At 41.6% G+C, this 25,321-nt stretch overlaps 2 protein-coding genes and 1 long non-coding RNA gene across 4 annotated transcripts; 1 reads left to right on the plus strand and 2 right to left on the minus strand.

Moving 5' to 3' along the window:
* Positions 1-10,633: 10,633 nt before the first annotated feature.
* Positions 10,634-12,572, plus strand: LOC108990938. Its single transcript, XR_001996082.2, has 3 exons — positions 10,634-10,901; positions 12,050-12,187; positions 12,285-12,572. It is a non-coding gene; the product is annotated as an uncharacterized LOC108990938 (long non-coding RNA).
* Positions 12,573-12,860: 288 nt separating this feature from the next.
* On the minus strand, positions 12,861-18,410 carry LOC108990936 (protein FAR1-RELATED SEQUENCE 5-like). Of its 2 annotated transcripts, XR_004801044.1 has the most exons (10): positions 18,185-18,410; positions 16,817-16,889; positions 16,640-16,731; positions 16,472-16,561; positions 16,325-16,393; positions 16,159-16,248; positions 16,004-16,093; positions 15,861-15,939; positions 13,500-15,781; positions 12,861-13,408 (listed from the first exon to the last, which is right to left on the minus strand). XR_004801044.1 is itself a non-coding variant. In XM_018965063.2 (9 exons), the coding sequence occupies exons 3-9, from the start codon at positions 16,688-16,690 to the stop codon at positions 14,727-14,729; spliced, it is 1,524 nt and encodes a 507-aa protein (XP_018820608.1). In that variant the 5' UTR covers positions 16,691-16,731; positions 16,817-16,889; positions 18,185-18,410; the 3' UTR covers positions 12,861-14,726. The 2 variants fall into 2 exon arrangements, 1 of the variants encoding a protein (XP_018820608.1); XM_018965063.2 differs by having other exon boundaries at positions 12,861-15,781.
* On the minus strand, positions 13,382-14,510 carry LOC108990937 (protein FAR-RED ELONGATED HYPOCOTYL 3-like). Its single transcript, XM_018965064.2, has 3 exons — positions 13,674-14,510; positions 13,500-13,598; positions 13,382-13,408 (listed from the first exon to the last, which is right to left on the minus strand). The coding sequence occupies exons 1-3, from the start codon at positions 14,508-14,510 to the stop codon at positions 13,382-13,384; spliced, it is 963 nt and encodes a 320-aa protein (XP_018820609.2).
* Positions 18,411-25,321: the final 6,911 nt, after the last annotated feature.

The raw sequence follows: 25,321 nt of genomic DNA on the forward strand, positions 1-25,321 counted from the left end.
TGTGTGAATGCATATGTAGGCATGTGTAGGGGTGAGTACATTTGTGAATGCATGTGTGAGTGCACATAAGGATGGAAGAGAATCATGCTCAACTTGGAGCCAGGGGCTGGGCTCTAGGTGGGCCATAGCACGCCCAGTATTTACCCCGTTCTCTCGACCTTAACTATATACATATATATTTAGAGAAATTAAATTTCTTTAATAAAATCTCGTGGTTTTGAGGACAACAAACAAGTTACTCCCCACAAACGACGTCATTTTATCTTAGCATTTGTTTTAAAATGAAACAATATTGTTTTGACAGTATTTTGGGGGGTATTTATGGTGATGGTTAGGGTTGTTGTAGAGGCTGAGCTATTGTGTTGAAGCTTTGGTAGTTGGGAAGCACATCCGCGGGGGCCAATCAATCCTGCGGCATATAGTGTGTATGTGTGTGCCAATGTGTGTATGTGTGTGTATTGCTTGCATGTTTGTGTGTGTATGTGCGTGCATGTGTGTTTGTGTGACTAAGTGTGTGAGTACGTAAGTGGTGGCGCATTTGTGTGTGCGTGAGCATGGGTGTCTGTGTGGTGTGTGTGTGTTCATGTGCGTGTGCGTGTGCGTGTGGTGTTGGTGTGTGTGTTTGTGTTTTGGGTGTATGTGGGTGTCTGCGCGTGTGCGTGTATATGTATGAGTGTGTATGTGGGTGTGTGTTTGTGTTTGTTTTTTGGGTGTGTGTTCGTGTGGGTGTGTGTGCAGCAGTGCACGTGTGTGCGCGCCCTATGTTCCTGTGTGTCCATTTGGGTGTGTCATTGTGTGTCGACGTGTGTGTTTGTGTCCATGCGTGCATGTGGGCGTGTATGTGTGAGTGCGCGAGTGTGAGTCCGTGTGTGTGTACATGTGGATGTATGTGTGTGTGAGAGAGAGAGAGAGAGACAGCGCGTGTGGGTGTGTGAATGCACATGTAGGAGTTTGTATTGTTGAGTGCATCTGTGAGTGCATCTGTGAGTGCACATACGGATGGAAGAGAATCATGCTTAACTTGGAGCCGGGTGCTGGGCTGTAGGTGGGCCCTAGCACGCCCAAGATTGACCATGTTCGCTAGGCCTTTACTATATACGTATATATTTAGAAAAATTAAATTTCTTTAATAAAACCATGTGGTTTTGAGGACAACAAACCGATTACTCTAAAAAAACGACGTCGTTTTATCTTAGCATTTATTTTAAAATGAAACGATGTCATTTTGTGCAAACTCCCAGTCCCGAGTCTCTCCAAAACAATATTATATCTTATTTGGTAATGTTGAAAACCTGAACCCTTCCTCCCCACATCAACTGTCTCTCTTTTTCCCCTCTATCCTTTCTTGTCTCAATCTCTATTCCTCCATCGACTTCAATGTTTCAAGCTTCCACCGTCCTTCATATTCTGTTTCTCTTCCTCTCTCTGTTGACCTCAGCCTCCCTAATCGAGGTATCTCTCTCTCCCTAATCCAATCAATCCTACGACATACGTTGTGTATGTGTGTGCCCATGTGTGTGTATTGTTTGCATGTTTGTGTGTGTATGCACTGCATGTGTGTTTGTGTGTGTGTGTGTGATTGAGTGCGTGAGTGCATAAGTAGGGGTGCGTTTGTGTGTGCATGAGCATGGGTGTGTGTGTAGTGTGCGTTTGTTCTTCTTCACGTCGTGAGGCTTGGGAGCTCGTTGTTGCCGACATACGAAAGACTCGTTACTATTGGAAGAATTATCCCACCAACGGCGCCACTTTTGATGTCGTGTTTCACGGCTTGGGCAACTCGACGTTGTTGGGTTCGGACCTGTTTCCTGCTGAGATGAAAAATGGGGTGCTCGGGTGCGATTATACTTTCGATGCTTAAGTTAGTTTCAGTGTAGGTGAGGAAGAGAAAAATAATCAGTTAAGGGAGATGAGAGTAGAAGTATTCAAGAGAGTGAGTAACCCCCTTCTCAGCTGAGGGATAGGGTATTTATACCTAGCCGGGGTGAGCCCCGAGGTGGAGGTAGCTGGTGTGCGGCTCCGTACTAGGATCGGGTGTCCCTACCATCTTCTTGCTTCCCTGCAAGCCTGCCAGGCCTTACCACGGTTGTTGCTAACACCCAGGAGCATGTTGTTGCGTGCCAAGCCCTGGGGCGCATTAAATGCGTTGTGGCTCCTGTCATGGTGTGCCCATTCCTGTTCCATTACATGCGGCGTGGTCCTAGTCAGGCACGTTCGTCCTCCTATGCCGCAACAAGGTTAGTGATAGGGGATGTCGCTAACTGTCGGCCAGTCATGGTGTCAGGCTGTCCTGCCTTACCTCTCGTCCTTTTGTTAGTATACCATGTCCAGTACTTCTCATCTTGGGCCTCCTGGGCCTACCCAGCCCGACCCTAGGAATTACTCCCCTCACAGTACTCTACGAATTCCTACAACATGTGTAGTGGGAATTTAAAACATCCCTTATTCCACTCGTAATTAGTTCGCACTGGCACTTCGGCTTCTATTGTCTTTCTAGCTCCCGAGCATTGGCTTCAGAAGGAGTCTCTTTTGTCCCGGGCCATGCATTGGCCCTTTCCCGTCATGTGCATGACATATTCCCCTTCTTCTATGTTGTCCCTTGTCGTTTGGGCTTCCCGAGGCCACCTGCCCAAGTCATTCAATGCTGGCGTCGCCTCAATTTCCAGGGCCTTAATGTCTTTCGACGGTTGAACTGGGCAGAGCACGTCTGCCCACGCCCTGGGCTATTCATTGGCTCGTGCCTTCTATGCGCTAGACTTGATGCCCCATGTCTACATAGCCCTGCACCGTTTGGTCTTCCTAAGGCCACCTACCCGTAATGTCAAACGACACCTCGGTTTGTGTACGGCAGATAAGGCCTCTTCTCTTTCCTTTTCTGTCATTTTGCTTCTCTCATTCTTCGCTGTCTTGGCTATCTTGCTTTCTCCTCCCTTGCTCTCAATTCCTTCGAATCCTCAGTCCTTGTTTTTAGTCCCTTCGTCGTCCTTAGTTCAGTACTTCATTTCTGTTTCTTCTATTTCGATGGCCCCGAAGAGCTCTTTGTCCTCCAAGCCTTTGTATTTTGCTAGGAAAAATTGGGAGTCATTGGTTATAGCCGACAACCTCCGGGCATTTACGGTGAAGTGCAACATTCATTCGTCAGTCATTTTGGTGGTCCTTGGTCGCTAGGTGCTTATAGTTGACGCTGGCGGGATGGCAAGCCGCATGGCACTCTATCCCCCTCATGTTAGCAAATGGGCTCCGGCTTCCCTTCTGTTGCCCAATCCATGACATCCTCCACTTCTTGGGGTTGGCCCCCGCACAGCTTCATCCAAATGCCTGGCATCTCCTGGTGGCCAGCTACATCATCTACCGAAGGGTGCTTAGCGTCAGTAAGGAGGAGTAACTTAACAGCTCGGGAATTTCTGTCGGTGTATCGTGTGCTATGCCTGGATGGGAGCTTGTGCAGTTTCCAGGCATGTTCACTTGGGAGGAGCATCGCCAGCCTTGAGTCGCGTCATTCGCACATCAAGGACTGGTCCCAGAAATCACTAGGAGTTCACTGTTCAAGCTATCTGGTCCTACGTCCCTTTGTCCAAGAGCTTGATTATTAACCTGTCCCGGAGGGAGGAGGCCAGGTTAGCGGCCGTTATGTCCTGGGTATCGGCCATCCCTATGACGCGGTGCTATCTGACGTCAACATCAGGAGCTACCTGACTTCTCCCGATCGCTCGTTTGTGCTCGGGCAGGACTTCCTAATAGACCCCGCATCGCCCCAGGCTTAGAAGTGCCCTTCAAGTTCTCTTGTTGCCCACGACAAAGGAAAGCATTCGAAGGTGGCAGGCGATGAAGAAGACATGGCCCTTGAGATGCTGTCGGGGGATCCCGAGATGCTGCCGGGGGATCCCGAAGCAAAGATGCTTCATCTTAGAGCTGGGCCCAAAGGAATAGGCCCCCCTCCCCCCACAAGACTTTAAGGGGCGAAGCTGGGGGGGATCCCAGTGCACTCACCCTGAACACTCTGAGGTCCTGGTTTCTTCCTCCGGGGGGTCCCCCAGGGGCGAGGTCGAGGGGACCCAACGCGCACGTCGTCTAGATGCGCCTGTTCCTTCCACTTGGGGAACTACTTCTTTCCCCGTATGCCTCAAGGTCCCGGCTCCTTCTACTCGAGGGGCTTCTAGGGGTTAGGCTGGGGGATCTCGGGGTGAGCCCCATGAGCACCCAGGGCCCCCCCACCACTTCCACATGGGGAATCATTTCCTTTCTGCCACCGAAACATTCTACGTCTGCCTCGATGTTTGTCCCGCTGGCGCCCGCAGTTTCGGCGTTCCTTGTTGAAACGGAGGGAGACGGTGAAACCTTTCGAGACGTCTTTCTGGACGCCTTCACTCAGTTGGCCCCTTGTAGGGCCTTGAATATAGAGTCTTCACTTTCTTTCTAGGAGTGCCTTGCTCGAGAGACAGCTCCACCAGTCCCGCCCGCGACTGCAACCGAGTCCCCGATTTCCCCTTCTCTCCCGAAGGTTACTGTTCAAGAAGGTGCTGCCCTTTCAGTCTTCCCAGGCGTTGGGGCCCCCTCTTGCTCTAGGAAGCGGGTCCTAGCTCTCCCTTTGTCGTGGAGCTGAGTGATGACTTTGTGTTAATCCCTTTGCCCCCCCTGCCTCTTTTGATCTTGATTGGAGCCGAAGGTAGACTTCTACTTTGCTTCTCCTGAGAAGGCGCCTTTGCCAAGTCCCCCAAAGGCCGGGGTCCCTGGGACATTTGAGGCTGAGATTCTAGAAGCTTCCGACATGGGCCCTTCGCAAGAGCTTGTCGAGGATGTGCCACGGTCTATGTTGCTACTAGCAGTTGGGGCCTGCCGGTCTGTGGTCTAGCTAGTCCACTGGTCCAGGTTTCGTGCTGGCCTTGGCCAAGGCGATCGAGCAGGAGGCTCAAAAGTTGAGGCCTCTCTTTGTGCAATCAAATCTCTCTCCTCTTTCTTAGCTTGCCTCGAGGGGAATTCCCATTTTTATTTCTAACACCTTCCTCCATTGCAGGTCGCGGACCAGTTGGCGGGCATCATCGTTGAAGACTGCGGGGAGATTGAGGAGGAGATCCGGGCGCTCCAATCCCTAGCTGTCCTTGCCCGGTTGGAGGTTCGCAAGGCTCAACAGGAAGTTGAGGCCCTCTCAGTAGAGCACGACGTGCTAATAGAGGATCTGGACTCATTGAAGAAGCATCATGCGAACCTGTTGGACAAGGTCCAGGAGTTGAAGAGGAAGAACTCCTGGCTGAAGGTGGAGTTGGCCAATGTCAAGTTGAACTTCACCTGAGCCTCTTTGGAGATTCGACACCTCCTGGACGCACAGAAGATTCGGGGAAGAGAGGAGGATCTTTGGAATGGGGTCGTGGAGCTTCGGGGGGAGAAGAACCAGCTGGCTCGGGAGCTGGCCTGGACCGTCAGGCAACGCTCCCAACTTTTTTTCAGACATTATTCCTTGGTCCGGGAAGTCCAACGTCACAAGGTTGAGGTGCAGCAGAAGGAGGCCCAACCCCACGGTCTTGAAGCAGAGCTACTGCATGCGAACAACACGATTTGTTGCGTACAGAGCAGCGCCGAGTACATAGGAGAGATCAGGTCTCAGATTCAGCGTACTCGGGCCATTCAAAATGTTGCATAGGGGTACGGCTACAAGGAGGGCCTTGAGCGGCTATGGGAAAACTCCGAGGCTGCTCTCAACACCTTGAGACTGGAGTCCTTGGAGCCAGATCCTCGGGCTTATGCGTTTGTCAAGGAACTTGGGAAGCATCTTTGTACGGGCTCCGAGCCCCTTTTCATATGTATTGTTTTTCTTTTTGTAATTTAGACTTTCTTGTAACTTGACTCATATGTATATACTTTAGCGGACTTTCCTTGTTGCCTTTCGCGTACTTGTGCTTGTCGCTTTCTTTTGCTTTCTTTTTTGCCTGGAACCTCACTTTTCGCGCGGCGAGCCCTTCCTTCTTCTCAAGGCTTTGGCTTTGTGGCGCTTGTAGTGCGAAGGCCGGCAAGTTAATGGACATGTGCCCAACGGGCAGTCGACAGGGTAGAGCTCGGGAGGCCCTGACCCTTAGCCAATGCATCGTGGCCAGTCCAGAGATTGTGCTTGTAGCACACGAAGGTCGGCAAGTTAAGCGACTTATGCCCGACTAGCTGTGGGTGGGGTAGAGTTAGGGAGGCTCTGACCCTTATCCAATGCATTGCACCCAGTCCAGAGACTGGGCTTGTAGCACGAAGGTCAGCAAATCAAGGGACTTGTGTCCGATTGGCTGTGGACGGGGCAGAGCTCGGGAGGCTTTGGCCCTTAGCCAATGCATCGCGGCTAGTCTAGAGACTGGGCTTGTAGCACGAAGGTCAGCAAGTCAAGTGACTTATGCCCGACTGGCTGTGGGCAGAGTTCAGGAGGCTCTGCCTTTAGCTAATGCATCGCGGCCAGTCTAGAGACTGGGCTTGTAGCATGAAGGTTGGCAAGTTAAGGGACTTGTGCCCGACTAGCTGTGGACGGGACAAAACTCAAGAGGCTCTGACCCTTAGCCAATATATCGTGGCCAGTCTAGAGATTGGGCTTGTAGCACTAGTGCTTTTAGATAGAGGTAAATGGAGGCGAAATCACACAATTTTTATTCATAAGTTGTTGATTATGTAATCGGGTTGACCTGTGGTCTTTAAGCAAAATACTTTTTCAAGTGCTCGGTGTTCCATGGATAGGGCAGTTCACAACCTTCCCAGTCCTTTAATCGATACGAGCCGGGTCTTCCGCTAGCCGTCACCCCAAAGGGCCCTTCCTATCGGTGTCCGAGCTTTCCTTCTTCCTGGGTCGTGATGCCTATTTGCTTCAAGACCTTGTCTCCTATCTTGAATGCCAGAGGTCGGACTTGTTTGTTGAAGTATCGTTCGACCTTCCGCTTGTTGCTTGTTGTCCAACTTGTTGCCTTTTCTCGTCTTTCTTCCTAGAGGTCCAGGTTATCTTTTAATCCTTCGTCGTTGTGGTCTGGGTTGAAGTGTTGAATCCGTAGATGAGTGCGAATGGTGTTTCTCTCATGGGGGTCTTGTTGGACGATCGGTAGGCCCATAGCACACTAGGAAGCTCTTCGGCCCATCTCCCTTTCTGATCTCCTAGCTTCTTCTTCAGAATATTTAACAACGTCTTGTCGGTGGCCTCTACTTGTCCATTTGCTTGTGGGTGCCCCACAGACGAGTACTTGGCCTTGATCTTGAGTTTCGAACACCATTCCCAATAATGCGAGCAGTCAAATTGCATGCCGTTATCTGATATGAAGCTCCGAGAGACACCGAACCTACAGATTATGGATTTCCAGAGGAATCTCGTGATGGCTCCGACCATGATTGTTGCTAGTGCCTATGCTTCCACCCATTTTGTGAAGTAGTTGACTGCTACTACTACAATCTTTACTCCTCATTTGCCCCCAGGAAATGGGCCGATGAGGTTGAGTCCCCATTGTGTGAATGGTCAGGGGAGACAATGGAGGTCAATTCTTCTGGCGGATAGTGGGGGATCAGGGCATGTGATTAAGCTGAATTATTGCATATTTTATACATTTAGAACCAATATATTTTATTTATTTCATTACATTATTATTGGTTTTAGATGAATAAATTCGAGTTGTAATTTAAATTGGTTAATAGCATGATTTATATTTAATTTTATAACTTGTGATTTAAATGGACAATGTTCATTCACATGTTCAACAAATTTTTGATATTCTATTATTCTTATTTTATTTTATTTCTAATTTCTATTATTTTATTTCAAATTTCAAATTCAAAAGACTTTCAAGTGGGCAAGACGTTTGAACAACTTAAGAACTTTCAACGAGTGTAGGACTCTTCAAATAAGGATAATGATGGGGTTTGAGAATAATTCGGATCAGAGTCCAAAATGCGTTAAGAGACAGAATTGACATACTTTAATATTTTAATCATAACTTTCCGCTCAAACATGGGATTGATACGATACTTTATGCGTTGAAAATTTGTCTCTAATAAAGATTTCCAAATTCAAACTCCTGAAGCGTGTACGTATTTGCCAATTTGAGTCCTAAAATTTAAGCCATTTTGTGTGCGGAAATATGAAGAGATCAGAGTTTCTTTCCTATCCTATTTGAGCATATCATTAGCATGAAATTGGAGACTTTTGCAGAGCAAGGCCGCGCATTTGAAAAACTCTTTCAGGGTCCAATTGCCGCTCCAGTCGCCTCCTCCATTGCCTACCACCTCTATCTCCATTTATTTGGCTTGCTCTTTTCATTCCCTACTTTTTATTTAACTTCAGCTTAAAGTTTATGGAATATTTTTGAGATATTTGGCTTAGACTTTTGGGCATTTTATTTGCTGTTTATTTACTTCGTGTTATTTATTTTTCTCGTTTATTTAAACTTTCATTTAACAATGATTACAATTGCTATGGATTAATTTTGAGAATTTGTGATTTGAATACAAGGATGAACCCTAGAATCTTTATTTTTGGGCTTTTCAATTTTCAGTTTGTATTTTTTCAATTACTTTCTAATCTAGTTTAATTCTTAGATTAGTTTTATTAATCTCTCAGTTTCATTGCATATTATATCGATTAAACCTTAATTAGGACTTAAATAATTTATGTTTTATTGTTTAATTTTCAGATTAATTAAGATTGTTTAGTTTAGTTGATTTTCTTTATTGTTAATTTCAATTTGTTAGTTTTTTTTACATTTCATTTCGACACTCAAAAATCCAAAAATATGAATCTAGTCCATGACTAGTGCCCTTTTCATTCTTGTTGCACTGTTCCATTCATTATACATACCATTATTTTTATTTTCTCTTTGTGAATATTTTCACCATTTTAAACGAGTTTGATTTTAAGTAACTTTCATTGAGGAGACGATCTAGGAATTTATTCCTAATTATTATGTAAAATCCTCCTGCACTTGGGATAACCTTTGTGCTGCTTATGTTTGAGCGAGTCAGCATGTTCTTGGCATTTGAAGCATTTCTTCCCGAACTTTTCTGCATCTTGAAGGGAGTTGGGCCAATAGTACCTCGCGTGCATGACCCAAGCGGCTAGTGCTCTCCTGCCAGAGTGGTTTTCGCAGACTCCTTCATGTATTTTGGTTAGCACATACTAGGCTTCTTCTGGCAAGATGCATCTCAGGAGGGGCTCGGCGAAACCTCTCTTATACAGGATTCCTTCCACCAGTGTGAAACGTGTCGCTTTGTTCCTAACCTTCCGTGCTTCCTCCCTATCATTGGAGACCAGGCCCCCGTTAATGAACTTTATGATGTCGATGTCCCATTCTGGCTGCGAAGGCTGGACCATGACACTTCGATCCCGATGATTGGTGTGTCGACCGTTCGAGCTATGGCATGATCTGGGAGGGGGGGCCTCTTCCTGACTCGAGGCAGCCTTTGCCAAACGATCTGCCTTGTGGTTCTCTCCCCTCAAGATTTGTTGGATATGAAAGTACTTGAAGAGGTTGCACACCACTCCTACCTGCTGAAGGTACTTCTTAAGTTTCTCTCCTTTAGTGGCAAACTGCTTGATTACCTGGCCGACCACTACCTGCGAGTCGGCCCTTACTTCGACCTCGATAGCTCCTAATGATCTGGATACTGTCATTCCTGCTAGTAACGTCTCTTACTCAGCCTCGTTGTTGGTGGTTTTGAAATTGAGCTTGATCGCGTAGTTATGTTCTTCACCAAACTCCGTGACTATGTGCACCCCTACACCCTCCAGCTCGACAGGACGAGCCGTCTATGTAGACCTTCAAGGGCTTGCCTAGGGGTGCGACGGGTATTTCTTCAGGGAAGTCTGAGAACACGGCCACAAAGTCTGCCAGCACTTGTGCTTTGATTGTTGTGCGGGGGAGGTATTAGGTCTTGAATTAGCTCAGATCAATTGCCCAATTTGTCATTCGATCGGACACATAGGGCTTCTACAGTATTTTCCTGAGGGGGACATCCGTGAGCACTTTTATCGAGTGGGCTTGGAAATATGGCCTCAACCGTCTTGTTGCGATGACTAATGTGAATGCCAGCATCTCCGTTAGGGGGTACTTGGCTTCAGCTACTCGAGAAGCATGACTCATGTAATACATAGGACCAGGACAGCGGACACGGTGTTCGAGGTAATCACTAGGTATACAGTCAAGTCCTCCCCCGGCTCGTTCTAGTTGAGAGGTGGTGGGTGGGCCAAATACTCTTTCAGTTCATCGAAGGCCCGGCTGCACTCGTCATCCCACTCTTGTGCCTTTCTGAGGACCTTGAAAAATGGAAGGCATCGGTCGGTCGACCTCATGATGAAGCGGCTCAGAGCAACCATTCTCCTCGCCAACCTCTGGGCCTCATTGATTGTTCAAGGTGGCGGCATGTCCACTATTGCCTTGACCTTCTCAGAGTTGGCCTCAATTCCACGTTCCGAGACCATGAAGTCCAAGAACTTCCTTGACTCGACGCCAAAGGCACACTTCAGTGGGTTGAGTTTCATCTTAGAAAAAAGCTACTCAGCTGCCGGTTCGTGAGACTTACACGGCACACCTGACGTGTACCAACCCGGTTTAATCCAAGTCACGGTTCGGTTCAACGAGTTCCCGAATGGCCGTCTTAGCTTTGGTCTTTCTCCTCTCTCTCTTCCCTCATAACAATCTCGTCTGTTAGTTCCTTCTCATTTCTGTGTCTCTCTTCCCTCTTAGCTTTTAGATTTTATCTTCAACCTCCTTCACAATATTCTCATACATATCCTGAGCCCTTTCAACCCAAACCCCTTCCTCCACTCTTATTTCTAATCACATCCGAAATGCAAAAAAAAAAAAAATCTTCGGCGCATCTGAATTATACCCAGTTGGAGTTGTGGAATCCGAGCTGAAAAAGCCGCCTCCAGTCTCTTCGGCGCTTGCCTCACCTCGGAGGTAGTCTCTTTCTTCTCTGCATTCTTCTCTGTGATCATCATTTTCTTCAAGTCTGTATCAATATCGTCGAAGCTAGCGAGCGAGAGAGAGAGATGTGAAGCAAAGTAGGGATAACTCTGTTGTTTATCTGTAGATAGTGGTTTGTTAAATTTGTTGTATGGAGGTTGTTTTGTGCTAACTTTTGCTTGAATTTTGAGTATGTATTTTGTGCCCATCAACTGTTTGATGAAATTCCTGAACTAAAAGGAAATTGTGTGTCCAAAAATTGCAGTATGTGTGTAGCCCTCATTTTGAAGTTTCAATATTTTTTTTTCCATTTGTTTTTGTTGTTTTTGGAATGATCTCTGTATTAATCCATTGCTATTTGATATTAAATGTCCTTTGAAACTGCATGGTTTTTTAACATGAGTGGGAGATTGATTTTGTGTTTTTCCTTTTTGGTGGGGTTTTGGAATATGATATGTAGATGGGATGTAAATGGAGTTGCGTCCATCACCAATTCTGGAACTCCCCCAAGTGCTACTTTGTACCAATAGGCTGAGATATCAATTATACTTGTTTATGGTACTTCCCTGTCATCAACCTTATGAAACCCATAATTAGTAATAATTAGGAACTTGGGATGATGGGCATAATGCTTGAACAAGTTTGTGATTTTGGCAACTCAAGTTTGTGAGTGGTATATTCTCTTAGTAAGATTTTTTTTTTTTTTGATAAGTTCTCTTAGTAAGAATTCTTATAAAAAAAAATATTCTCTTAGTAAGAATGCCCATAATATATGCCTAGATTATTATCCATCACTTCAAGCAGGCAACTAATCACTTGAAGCATCCGAGTTTTATGAGTAAGTTGGCATTAGACCCATCATTTCATGAATTTGACAGGCCAAAGATGCAGATGCTGCGGATGGGTAAGAAATTAAAATACTAGATAAACATTACTTTTGCATAGGACCCATCATTGTTTGTATCTATTCATTAATAATTAACATGCTTGGATGCTGAAACATTATGCTCCCAGTACATATATTTATTTTCAAAACGTTATCCTGCTTCCTTTAATGTTATTTTCATGTTGTTTCTTTTATATGAATTTATGAATTGGGATATTATTCATGTTCGCCTAAATCTATTTTCTGAACAAAGCAGGATAACAGAATCACGTATGGCATTAACTCAATCATCAACTTACTTACTTGTTGGTGTGGTTTGAAAGCACCACTAAAGATGTCACACACCAACAGAAATCCCGTAAAGAAATTTTTTTCCTGCCCGAATTATAACAAGGTAAGGCAACTGCTATATTTTTTTGGCTGTGCTTTTTTAATTTCTGTATAACATGGTAAAGCTACTTCCTCATGTGTAATGTTCGTACTGTGTGCAGAGAGATGCGAGATGTGAATTTTTTGGATTGGGCCAATATACTTAAATTGATATAGGAGAACATTCAAAGAAGAGAGAATGCAGTTCCGAAGAAGGAGGAGGACTATGGAGGATAGAAATGCGTGAATATTATTGTATTTGTATTGGATTGTATCAATTGTAATAGTTTCTGCCTGGTTCAGATAAACTATAAGGCACATGTAAATAGGTGGATATTTTTTTTATTTTTCTTGGATGAATAAATTGTAATGGCACTATGGAGGTAATGAAAAGTCTGCTGTTTTTTGTCACTTTTCTGAATCTATGGGGCGATATACATTTTGACTCTATTTTTAAAGCTCCATTTGAGCTTATCTAAGACATTCTTCATAACACTTTGGATTAATCTATTATATACCTAGGATGATAATTGGAACAAAAACCTATACACAGCAATCTATACCCGATATATATATATATATATTTTTTTTCCAATCTATTATACACACAGGATTATATGTGAACATAAATATGCACAAGCATGCACAGAAAGTAATCAGCTGAAATTACATTGAACTATGATTGATTTCATATACAAATTACATGATAAGCATTATAACAAGTACTTCCAGTTCCTGATTTTGAATCAAAATCTATACATCTCCAATGAGTTTTTTGTCTCCAACCCCCAAAATACACAAAATTCATACACAACTGGACACAAAACCATCCACACGCATACACCTGGACACAATCCACAACATTTAGCCATGTTTATCTACACAAGCTGCCAATATTTAGCCATGCTATACACAACTGGCCACAAACAACATATACACAATCTAGCCATGTTTATCCACACAAGCTGCCAATACTTGTGACCTCCACAAAAAATTCTGCACATGCTTGAAAAGCGGCATGTACACAAGCTCCCAAAAAATAATAAGTCCAGTCACATGCTAGATGCTGCAAAAAAATCTTCTCAAGCCTCTGTCTAGTCAGATGATGCAGCGGAGAAATATTGGCAAGTCTAGTCAATAATAGTGCACACTAATAATTGACCAGAACACTAATAAGTAAAATTTTCACACATTATCTGAATTTGGCAACTCCATGGAATTACAACGCATCAGTATGGTCACACACCTGAAACAACACAAATAATATTCAATACCACATGCATAATAACTTTCGAAAATGATGGTAGAAACAATTACAAATAAGCAAAACCTCACACCTCCTCATTGCCCAATGGCATTGGTTGTGTGCTAGTGTTAATTTGAGATTCCGGAAGGTCATGCAATTGTGATTCATCATCAAATATTTTTCTGCAAGTCTAAAATCACACAGAAAAATAGACATATATTAGAAAGGAATATATACAATAAAATCCAAGAGGCATGAAAGGTACCTGTTTCTTCTTCTTTTTCGTTGCTCCTTTCTCCACAGCCGAAACCTTTCTTTTTGTCGGGGGTCTCCCTTTCCCCCGGACAACGTGAGGGCTTAATATTTTTTTACCCTTATCCGCGACGACATTTGCTTTGACCTTGGTTGAACTGGATTTTGATTCAAGTGTTAAACTTTCAAATTTTTTCTCAAAGTCATCTAAAACGCGCAAGAATGCATCGACATGGTAATCACTTGGAGATACACGAGTTGCTAATTTTAAACATCTCTTCACCACAACCTCATACCTCCGTGCGTCTGCATTGCTCCGCAAGTCATCATAACTACTTTTTATCAATGTATATCTCCTCTTAATGTCTTTCCTCCATCGATCCAATACATATTTTTCGGGTATCAACGTAATGTTCTTCATATTACATACCCTAAATGCATGCCTACAGAGAATGCCCCTTGTCTCAAACAACTGACACGTGCATTTAATGTTGCACTCCTCTTCATTATAGTAAACTGAGTATTTAAATGTTTTGACATGGTCATCGATGGAAACTTGATCTAAAGCATCGAATGTGGATATACATCCCTGCGTATTGACATGGGTGCAGTTACACATAATCATCCCCAACACCTCTTTTTGGACCTCTTTAAACTTAGCATTTGTATACACTGTTTGAAACTGTTTCTCAATGTCAGATGGGGATACACATGGGATCGTTTGGTTAAGAGAATTGAAATCAGCTATTGCCTCGACCTCCACCTTCTTTCTAAGAGCATTGTCAAATTGATCGACAAATTCCTTCAAAGTCGTACCAGAATGCACAAACCCATCGAAAAAAGCATTCATACTTTCAGAACGCTGTGTCGTGCTCATACCAGCCCAAAATACACTTTTCAAATAAATCGGTACCCAGAAAGACCTCTCCTCGTATAACCCTTGCAGCCATGCATTATTCTGAAGATCATACTTATGAAGTAGTTGTCCCCACTTGTCCTCAAACTCAGCGCATGTCTGTGAATCATATAATGCACTCTGAATGCTAGACTTCAACCCTGAGTTGAATTAAGAGTGAGATCCCAATTTCTCTGGCAATTTCCGCATGATATGCCAGAGACAATATCTATGACGACTGTCTGGAAATACAGTGGCTATAGCATTCTTCATTGCCCGATCTTGGTCGGTTATGATGGCTTTGGGCGATCGACCATTCATGGACTTTAGCCATGCTCGAAACAACCATTCAAATGTACTTGTGTCCTCGCTGGAAATCAAGCCAGCCCCTAACAGGATTGACTGCCCATGATGGTTTACACCAACAAATGGAGCAAAAGGCATACCATACCTATTTGTTAGGTACGTCGTGTCGAATGTGATAACATCCCCAAAATACTCATATGACGCTCGACTTCGTGCGTCAACCCAGAACACATTTCGTAATCTTCCCTCATCATCGACATCCATGACAGAAACGAAACCATCATTCATTTCCCTCATTCTTTCGAAGTATTCACCAAGTGCTTGGCCACCCCCTTTACCTAACCGTAAATGTCTGGCTTTATCAATAAAATTGCGACAATCTTTTTCTTGAAAGTCAAGATTCTCAAACCCCCCAGCGTCTTGAACCAGTGCCCCAAAGTTCTTGTTCATTCGAATACCTGCCCTGTCATTCAAATCGAGCATCCTTTGGCTGTATTCGTCTAAACACTTGTGAGATCTAAAAAATCTAGACTTCTTCGGGCTGACTGTACTATGATTGTGAGTATTTTCAATAGTTGTCAAAACCCATACCCCATTAGCAAATTTAGCATTTACCTTAGCATTACAGCCTGTTTTAGTTGTGGGTCGTGGCCTGGAGACATTACTGTGGCTAGGCACGTACTTCCCGGCACGTGCACACCCAATTGTCACATATGTTGCACTCCCATCTACATCTCTCTTTGTCCTAAATGTTTTCACACCAAACCCCGCTTGCTTGGCATATCGTTTGTAATATGCCATAAGCTCTTTCTCATTGGTAAACTCCATACCACATCTCGGTACTTCAACTCGTTCATCATCATCCGAGACTTTCTTACTCCCCTTAGCCTCCGTCTCTTTAATTACCTCAGATGGAGGTTCTGAAAATGAAAAAAGTATGATTTTTATATAATATAAACAAGATGTTAATGTTAACACACGCTAATCAAAATGACATACCGTTAGTAATTTCAAAGTCAACACTATTAGGCATAGTTGATGACTCACTTGCGGGTTGGGGGGTCTTTTCAGTCGAAGGCTGTAAGTAGGCACGGTGTTAGAAACACTGAAATGGAATATTTTTAAAAATAAAATATATCAACCTGGCCAGTTTCTTGAAATCTTCTCAATTCCTCCGGATTATTTGAGAGAGGGTATGGCATACTTGGTCGAACAAGTGGCATCGGGGGATGCTGGCATTAGGCACATTGTTAGAAACCCTAAAAAATCTTAAAATATAAATAAAAAGGACATGTACCTGGCTACTCTCTTGAAATCTTCTCAACACCTTCGGATTACTCAACGAAGGGTATGGCATAGTCGGTCCAACAGTTGGCATATATGGTTGCTGCAAGTTTTGACAGTGTTAGAATGCCTCAAATGCAAATACGAAAAATTAAAAAAATAAATAGAAGGACATGTACTTGGCTAGTCTCTTGAAATCTTTTTAACTCATCTAGATTACTCAAAGGAGGGTATGGCATCGCGGGATGCTGCAATTAGACCTTGTGTTAGAAAGTCTCAAATGCACATACGAAAAATTGAAAAAACAAATTAAAAAGGACATCTACCTGGCCAGTCTCTTGAAATATTCTCAACTCCTCCGGATTACTCAACAGAGGGTATGGCATAGTCGGTCCAATAGGTGGCATCAATGGATGCTGCAATTAGGCCTTGTGTTAGAAAGCATCAAATTTACATAGGAAATTTTTTTAAAAAAAATAAAAGAAGACATCTACCTGGCTACTCCAATGATACATATATGAATTTGAATATGTATTTGGTGTCATAAAAAATGCCGGGCAGTATGGATTTCTAGGACCATGATAGCCTTATAATACAAGAATAAAAAATACGTTAATTAAATAGAAATACCATGCATTCTAAGATATCAAAATGAACAATGTGTATCATACTTGGGACGGTGAAATCGATGTAGAAGGCTTGGATGGCCTATCATCTTCCTCTTCGCCCATCAGGCTATTACAACTAAGAAGGACACATACACAAATTCAAGATCTCTTAATTGTAAGGAGTATGTAAGATATATGGATACAAAATAAGACCAAGATGATTTCTTACCCGAAAGATGAAAAATTAAAGATGAAAAAAATTAAATTTGTCTATTTTTTGGAGTTCTAATCATCATTGCTTTGATTTGTGTAGAATGAGTAAATCCAAATGTAAAACTATTTACGTAAGTAAGTGCAAAAACACAGGTTTGTTAAAAAAAATTGTTATTCAATCTTTATTCCTTAAAATTTATTATCCTATTTTTACAAATTTATTTTCTCTCCTTTTGCTAAAAAATAGATATCCTTTCACGACTTAATAAAAATCGAATATTCATTCATTAAAGTCTAAAGATATCATTTTAATGTAGTAGGAAAAAAATTAAGGGTAGGAACAAGAAAGTCTATATTTTCATTTAACACTTTCAGTTCATTTACGCAAAAATTCAGGAAAGTAATAGATGGGCAAGAGAGACAAAAAAAAAAACAGAGACACAAACAACAGAGATGATAGAAATTGGAGGTGGAACATCTCAAGCTCTAGCTAGAAACTTTTGAGGAAACTAACGTCCACTTTCAATTGGTTCCAGCTAGTTATTGTAGATGAAAATTGTATACTTGTTATAGAAAAAAAAAAAAAAAAAACTTCTAGATTGGTGCCAAAAAAGAAACTCTGTAGCTTATCAATACAATTTTAATTTCACAAACAACTGCAATTCATTACAAAAATCATATTACACTCAACACAGTTCATTGTAATCCTTTCCATTTAATTCACTATTTTCTTACATTGAGATCATCTACATAACATACTCATGTATTGGAAATTTTACAATGACAAGCCACGACAATGGTTCTGCCTATTAAAAATCTATAACTTCTCCCCCATTCTAAAAGAACAACTATCAATCCTAATGTTCCAAAATAACATCTCGTGATACAAAAAAACCTCATAAGCTTCAATTGTGGATAAACATTTCAAGCTTCGATATTCAAAATAACAACATCAACACTCATAACTACCCTAAGCTTCAATATGTACCAAACTTAAAATTATAATTTGTAGAAATTGAAACGAAGCCCTAGTTTTCACAATGACTTGCTGGGAATCCTAAATAAGACATGAAAGATCTCAGCTTTACCCACTGAGCACCATTACAAACGCAGAGGAAGCCATTGAAAGAGAGCTTAAAGTAAAGACATTATCTTTGGGGGCGTAGTTTTCAGAAAATAATAAATATTTGAAGCAAAAGCTAATGAAAAGAAATTTACCTTGAGAGAGAGAAAGCTGGGCAACACAATCTGAGGCCGATCTTGGTCAATTTGTAAAAAATGAAAGCTTTGAACAGGTTTTCGATAGAGTCGAAGCTTTCGTTGGTGGTTAAGAGAGAACACGGAGGAGTATGTTGGCGCGGTGGAGCACACACGAAGGGAGTTGGAGCACTGGAAAGGAGAGGGAGGCTGGAGAAGATTTCTAATGGCGGGGGATGTGCAGAAGATTTCGAATAGACGAATGAAGGGGGGTGCTGGAAAGCTTTTTACAAACTCACCCAAACGCACGTTTTAGTAATTAGGAAATATATATATATATATATATATATATATATATATATATATATCCACCTAAGGTGTGCTGTGTAGGCAGCCATATAGTAGTACTCTTCATCTTATACTTCCTTAGTACCGCAAAAGCTTCTCGAAGGTCAGCGAGGTGCTGCTCGGGCTTCCTACTTTTGACCAAGAGGTCATCCATGTAGACCTCCATGTTTCGCTTGATCTATTCTTTGAACATTTGGTTGACCAACTATTGATAAGTTGCATTCGCATTCTTAAGACCGAACGACATGGCTTTGTCGTAGTAGAAAAACTGATCTTCTCCTCATCATCCGCGTTCATCCAGATCTGATTGTATCTGAAATATGCATCCATGAAGCTGAGCAGGGGGTGTCCGGCCATCGAATCTACTATTAGATCTATCCGCGGTAGTGGGAACTGTCTTTTGGGCATGCCTTGTTCAGGTCTGTGAAGTCTACGCACATCCTCTACTTTCACTTGCCTTCTTTACCAAGACCATGTTGGAAAGCCACTCGGGATAGTGGACTTCTCTGATGAACCCCGTAGCCAGGAGTCAGTCCACCTTTTCGGCGATGGCAGCGTACTTCTCTGCACTGAAGCTGCAATGCTTTTGCTTGATCCTTTTTGCCTTAAAGTTCACACCGAGGCAATGCTCGATGACAGACGTGTCGATCCTGGGCATTTCTTCGTGACTCCAGGCGAACACTTTTCGGTGTTCGGGGAGGAGCTGCTTCATGGACTGGCTCAGTACAGGGGCCATCTTGGTTCCTACCTAGACAGTGCGTTCAGTTCTCTGCGGATCCACCGACACTAATTCCAGAGGTTTGTTGGGTTTTGCTTGCCTCCTAATTGACTCACTAAAAAATGAGCAGCACAAAGGCTATCACAAGTGCAGGAGGATGTCGCTTAATAATTAGGAATAAATTCCTAGATCATCTCCTCAGGAAAAGTTATTTAAAATCAAACTCATTTAAAATAGTGAAAATATTCACAAAGAGAAAATAAAAATAGTGGTATGTGCAATGAATGGAAGAGTGAAACAAGAATGAAAAGGGCACTAGTCATGGACTAGATTCATATTTTTGGATTTTTGAGTGTCGAAATGAAATGAAAAAAAACTAACAAATTGAAATTAACAATAAAGAAAATCAACTAAACTAAACAATCTTAATTAATCTGAAAATTAAACAATAAAACATATATTATTTAAGTCCTAATTAAGGTTTAATCGATATAATATGCAATGAAACTGAGAGATTAATAAAACTAATCTAAGAATTAAACTAGATTATAAAGTAATTAACAAAATACGAACTGATAATTGAAAAGCCCCAAAATCAAGATTCTAGAGTTCATCCTTGTATTCAAATCACAAATTTTTAAAATAAATCCATAGCAATTGTAATCACTGTTAAATGAAAGCTTAAAGAAGGTAGAAAAATAAATAACACTAAGTAAATAAACATAAAATAAAATGTCCAAAGGTCTAAGCTAAATATCTCAAAAATATATCATAAATTTTAAACTAAAATTAAATAAATAATAAAGAGTAAAAAGAATAAATCAAATAAATAGAGATAGAGGTGGTAGGCAATAGAGAAAAAGGCTGGACTGTGACAGTTAGACCCCGGAGGAACTCTTCAATTGCGTGCGGCGCTATGTTCTTTCCTCTTTTACGTGTTCTTTTCTTTTTATTTTTGCGTGTTGCGTCCGTTTCTAGCCTTCAAAACGAAAAACGTCCTTGCATCATACGTGAGCAATAAATCCAAAAGCCCTCTATATGTTGCTTCCGTCCAAAATCTAAACACCCAGATATGTAAAAGTGTTGGTCCTCTTTGACTTACCTTTGGTTGCCTTTTTTACTTTTCTTGCTTCTTTTGTTATTACTTTTTTTTGTTTGTCGCCCAGCCTTTTCTTTTGTTGCTTTTTAACTTTTTTGTTTTTTTCATGCCTTTTCATTTCTTCACCTATAAAAACAATAGAAATTAAGAATAAAATAAAGTAAAAAAAATAATAAAATATCAAAAATATATTGTACATGTGAATGAATACTGTCCAATTAAATCACAAGTTATAAAATTAAGTATAAATTATGCTATTAACCAATTTAAATCACAACTCAGATTTATTCATCTTAACTATTTTTCAGTCTAAAATCAATAATAATGTAATGAAATAAATAAAATATATTGGTTCTAAATGTATAAAATATGTAATAATTCATCTCAATCACTAATCCCTCACTTCCTCGTCTAGCTCCTCTTGCACTCCTTCGAGATCTCGGACCTTAATAGCCTCAGGCTTCAGCCCCCGAACGTAGCACTCTCATGCTAGTTTTTGCTTGCCGCGAATCTCGCCTACCCCCACTGGAGTTTGGAACTTCATCTTTAGGTGAAATGTGAAAGTCACTGCTCTCAGGTGGTTCAGGATTGGTCGTCCTATGATTGTGTTGTAGGAGGAGGGGGCCTTTACCACGAGAAAATCCACCATGGTACCCACCGTTCTTGGGGTCGTCCCCACCAGGATGGATAAAGTGATAGCTCCAATTGGTTGGATTACATCTCTGGTGAAGCCCTTGAGAGGCATCGTGGCCAGGCATAAAGATTGAGATCCCCATCCAGATGAAGGCTTCCCAGAATAAGATGTTAGGATAACTGTCGTTGTCGATCAGGACCCTCCTTGTCAAGTAGTTGGCGATCTGGATGGTCACGACTAAGGCGTCATCATGGAGGCGCAACACGCCCTCCTCATCCCTCTCGTTGAAGGTTATGACAGTCTCCCTCGAGAGGCTCATGGCGCTCGGGACTGCCTAGTTAGCGGTGAACACTTCCTCGTATCTGGCCTTTTTTGCGTGGGCTCTCCTTGCTGAGGAGGTGGTCCCTCCTCCGGCATATCCCCTTGCTATTGTACGAATTTCGCCCATCGGGTCGTCTCCTCTAGTCGGGCTTCTGTGGTGTGGGCTTGCTCTGGGTTGCCCTCTGGTCCTTCTCCTTACTGGATTTTCACTTCTCCATAGTCGTACACAGTCGTTGGATATTTGACCACGCCTCTCATCACCCCGCTGGTCTAGTAGGGCTTCCAACTCCTCCATCTTCAGTTTTCTCGTGAAGCAATGATCCATTCGGTGGTTGTCGATTTTGTGATAAGTGCAGTACTTAGAGAGCAGGTCGGGCCCTGTCGCTGCTCGCCTTGCGAACTTGGATCTTTTTCATCCTGGTTGTCTGTTGTCATGCGATCCCTATTGAACCGAGAGAGGTACGACTTCAGGCTTTCGTTGTCTCGTTCTTTCATGGTCAAGAGGTAGGCTGCAGGTTGCCTCCTCTTCTATCTTGCCATGAATTATGTTAGGAAAAGCCGGGCCAGTTCGGTGAAGCTGTCGATGGTTCCGAGTGGCAGGGACCCAAACCATGCTCTTGTTGTCCCCTTTAGAGTGAAAGGGAATGCCCGCCACGCGACCTCTCCCTAGAACATGTGTAGGGTCATGTTGGGCTTGAACATCTCCAAATGCTCTAGGGGGTCCTTTGAATTGTCATACGCATCAATTTGCAGGACCTTAAATCTTGGGGGGAGAGGGACCACCATGAATTCAGTGTTGTATGGCAGCTCCGCACTAGTGAGCAGCTGGTCCACTGTGGACGTTGTGCCAGCCCGCTTGACCATTTCGACGTACTTGTCCCCGAGCTCCAGGAGCTCGAGACACTTTCGGCGTCGCTCTTCTTCGGCTGCCGCTACTTTAGGGGCTCGATGGGACTCAGAGTGGTGGCTCTGCTCGTCTCCCTCCAGTTCCCCGCTGGCCCATTTTCCTGGCGGAGAGTCGCCACTTCGTCCATTAGTTTTCATATCTTTTCAGCTTGTTCGTTGGTTCTTCCTTTCATCACTTCGGGTTGTTATTCTTCACGTCGTGAGGCTTAAGAGCGCATTGTTGCCGACATACAAAGGACACGCTACTGTAGGAAACTTTATCCCACAGACGGCGCCATTGTTGATGTCGTGTTTCACAGCCTAGGCAACTCCACGCTGTTGGGCTCAGACCTAGTTCATGCTGAGATGAAGAATGGGATAGCTCTGGGGCCGTTATACCTCCGATACTTAAGTTAGTTTCAATGTAGGTTCTGACACGAGAGATATGGTGAGAATATTCAAGGCTATACAGAGACGCTTCCAATTCGGGATTACGTTAAACCCCTTTGTTTCCTTTCTTAAATGTACCAAAATGTCATTCTTTTGCACTAAACCTTCTAATTCCTTCAAACACAAACAAATAAAGATAAATCAATAAAAATCAAATCAAATCAAAAGAAATAAAGGAAAACTAACAATTTTAATAAGTAAAAGAGTAATAAAAATCATGTAAAAATTACACTTATCAGATTCCCCCAAACTTAAAATAAGCTAGCCCTCAAGCAAAGAAAAAGATAAAAACAACTAAAAACAAGAATGGATTTAATTCATAAAATTTGTTGCCTCAAAAATTGCCTAAAGTTTATAATCTAAAGGAATTATTCAATATCACACAAGTCCAAAAGTTAATTCAAAACTCAATTCCACCTCATTATCAGTCATCTCATTCATGCATACCTATCATTCTCGCTTCATTATTAGCTCCACTGATGATTTTATGCAAACAAGTAAATATATAATGGATCTCTAGTTATGAAATTGATAATTCAAAATCCATAGGCTTGCTTTTCAAATCAGTCTCCACTAATGTGGAACAAAAATATTACCAAGAATATATCTTTATTAGGCTTCTAATGTAAGGTTAAGGTGAGGGCTATAAAGAAAATATAGGATTCAAACAAAGCAAGAGAACTTAATTTTGAACACAAACAAAACAAATAGAGCATACCTACTTCTAACACATACACTTCTTCTCAATCCTTTGAATCTCTCAAAACACCTCTCTTTATTGTACTTTCAAAGATATATTTTTCTTTTATTTATTTATTTATTTTTCTTTAATTTTTTTTTCTTTTTGAATAACTTCCTAACACCTTGTTGACTTTTCACACCCAAACTTATGACTTTGATAACATGGGTTGTGGTAAACTTTCTACCTCTCACCTTTCATGCTCTTCTGACTTTGTGTAAACTTAGTTCTCTTGAAAGTTAAGGAAATCAGTGCTTAAGCTCAAATAGGGTAGGGAATATGATGTTTTAAAAGAGGAACAAAAAATATGTAAGGCCAAAGTATAATTCAACAAAGTTCAAAGGGGTGACTAAGGATGAAAATAATAAATAGGTAAGCTTGAAAGGCTCAATCGATTCAAAGAATGCTTAAATCATTTTCCAAGTAATATTTTGTCTAGGATTTCACCTCGAGTGTCATCAAACAAGTTCTAGAGTTTGTTGAGACCATACAAATTTGCAATATTCACATAAAATTTCTCTAGGTATGCAACACAATTAATGATCATGATAATCATTCATTGAATATAGAAAATCTCAAATCAGGCAAAATCAAGTCAAGGATTAACAAATAGACTCAAGCATTAAGAATTTTCCCTAAAAATTATAATCAATTTTAACCATATTCTTATCATATGCTTTTTATTCATCAATCCAAACACAAAGAAAAATAAATTTTAAAATATAAACTCCCTTCCCCAAACTTAAATAATACATTGTCCTCAATGAGAAAGAAAAAGAAAAATGAAAAAGAATGAGAAAAGGTAAGAAGTGCTCCCCCGATTTCTAATTGAATGTTGTCCTTGAAAGTGCAACCGTGTAACACATTGGAGAGCCCCCAAACTTATGCAAACCTACAAGATGAAAACAAAAAGAAAAAGATTAAACAAAAATTAAAGAGAAAAACAAAAAAAAACTTGGGTTGCCTCCCAAAAAGGCGGTTTGTCTAAAGTTTATAGCTAGACATTATCGAAATCATTATTTAGAATTGGCGAGATTGATGGAAAACTTTTGTGTGCTAAATTCTCCATCCACATAAGGCTTTAAACTCTATCCATTAACCTTGAATGTCCCTTTTGTCTCATGATGAACTTCAACCGCTCTATATGGTAAAACACGAGTCACAACAAATGGTCCCGAACACCTAGATCGCAACTTTCTTGGAAAAAGTTGAAGTCTTGAATTGAATAGTAAAACACGAGTCACAACAAATGGTCCCGAACACCTAGATCGCAACTTTCTTGGAAAAAGTTGAAGTCTTGAATTGAATAGTAAAACTTTCTGCCCCATTTCGAACTCCCTTATCAAAATATGCTTATCATGCCATCTTTTAGCTTATCCTTGTAAATTTGAGTATTCTCATAAGCATCATTGCGAAACTCATCCATCTCATTAATTTGCAACATCCTCTTCTCACCCGCAACCTTTAAATCAAAATTAAGTATATTCATCGCCCAATAAGCTCTATGTCCTAGCTTCACGAGTAAATGGCATGCTTTCCCATAAGTAAAAATTATGTCAACATATTATATCTATAAGCAAAAATAGGCCGACGTAAAGAGACTCATTTTAAACACATTTTGTCATGCCCACACAAAAGTTAAAAACGTACCACTCCAAAGATTTCAAGAGACATTTTACAAAAACTGAAAAGTGGATTCAAAAAGGTTGAAGGACATTATTTTGAAATAATCAAAAAGCTTGCAGGGCTTATGGGAAAGTTGATATATGACAAAAGTTCAAATAATAGTTTTATAATTAACTAAAAAGCATGAAAGGCTTAATGGAAAAACTAACTAAGATAGAAATGGTGATACATGACAAAACCAAAAAGACAAAAATGAGATTACTCAAACAATGAGGCTTCAGATTCTAAAGACTTTTTACAGAAGTTAAAATATATTGTGTGAATGCTGATTTGGTGAT

This window comes from Juglans regia, chromosome 1 (assembly GCF_001411555.2).
Source record: "Juglans regia cultivar Chandler chromosome 1, Walnut 2.0, whole genome shotgun sequence".
In the NCBI taxonomy this organism is placed as follows: Eukaryota; Viridiplantae; Streptophyta; class Magnoliopsida; order Fagales; family Juglandaceae; genus Juglans; species Juglans regia.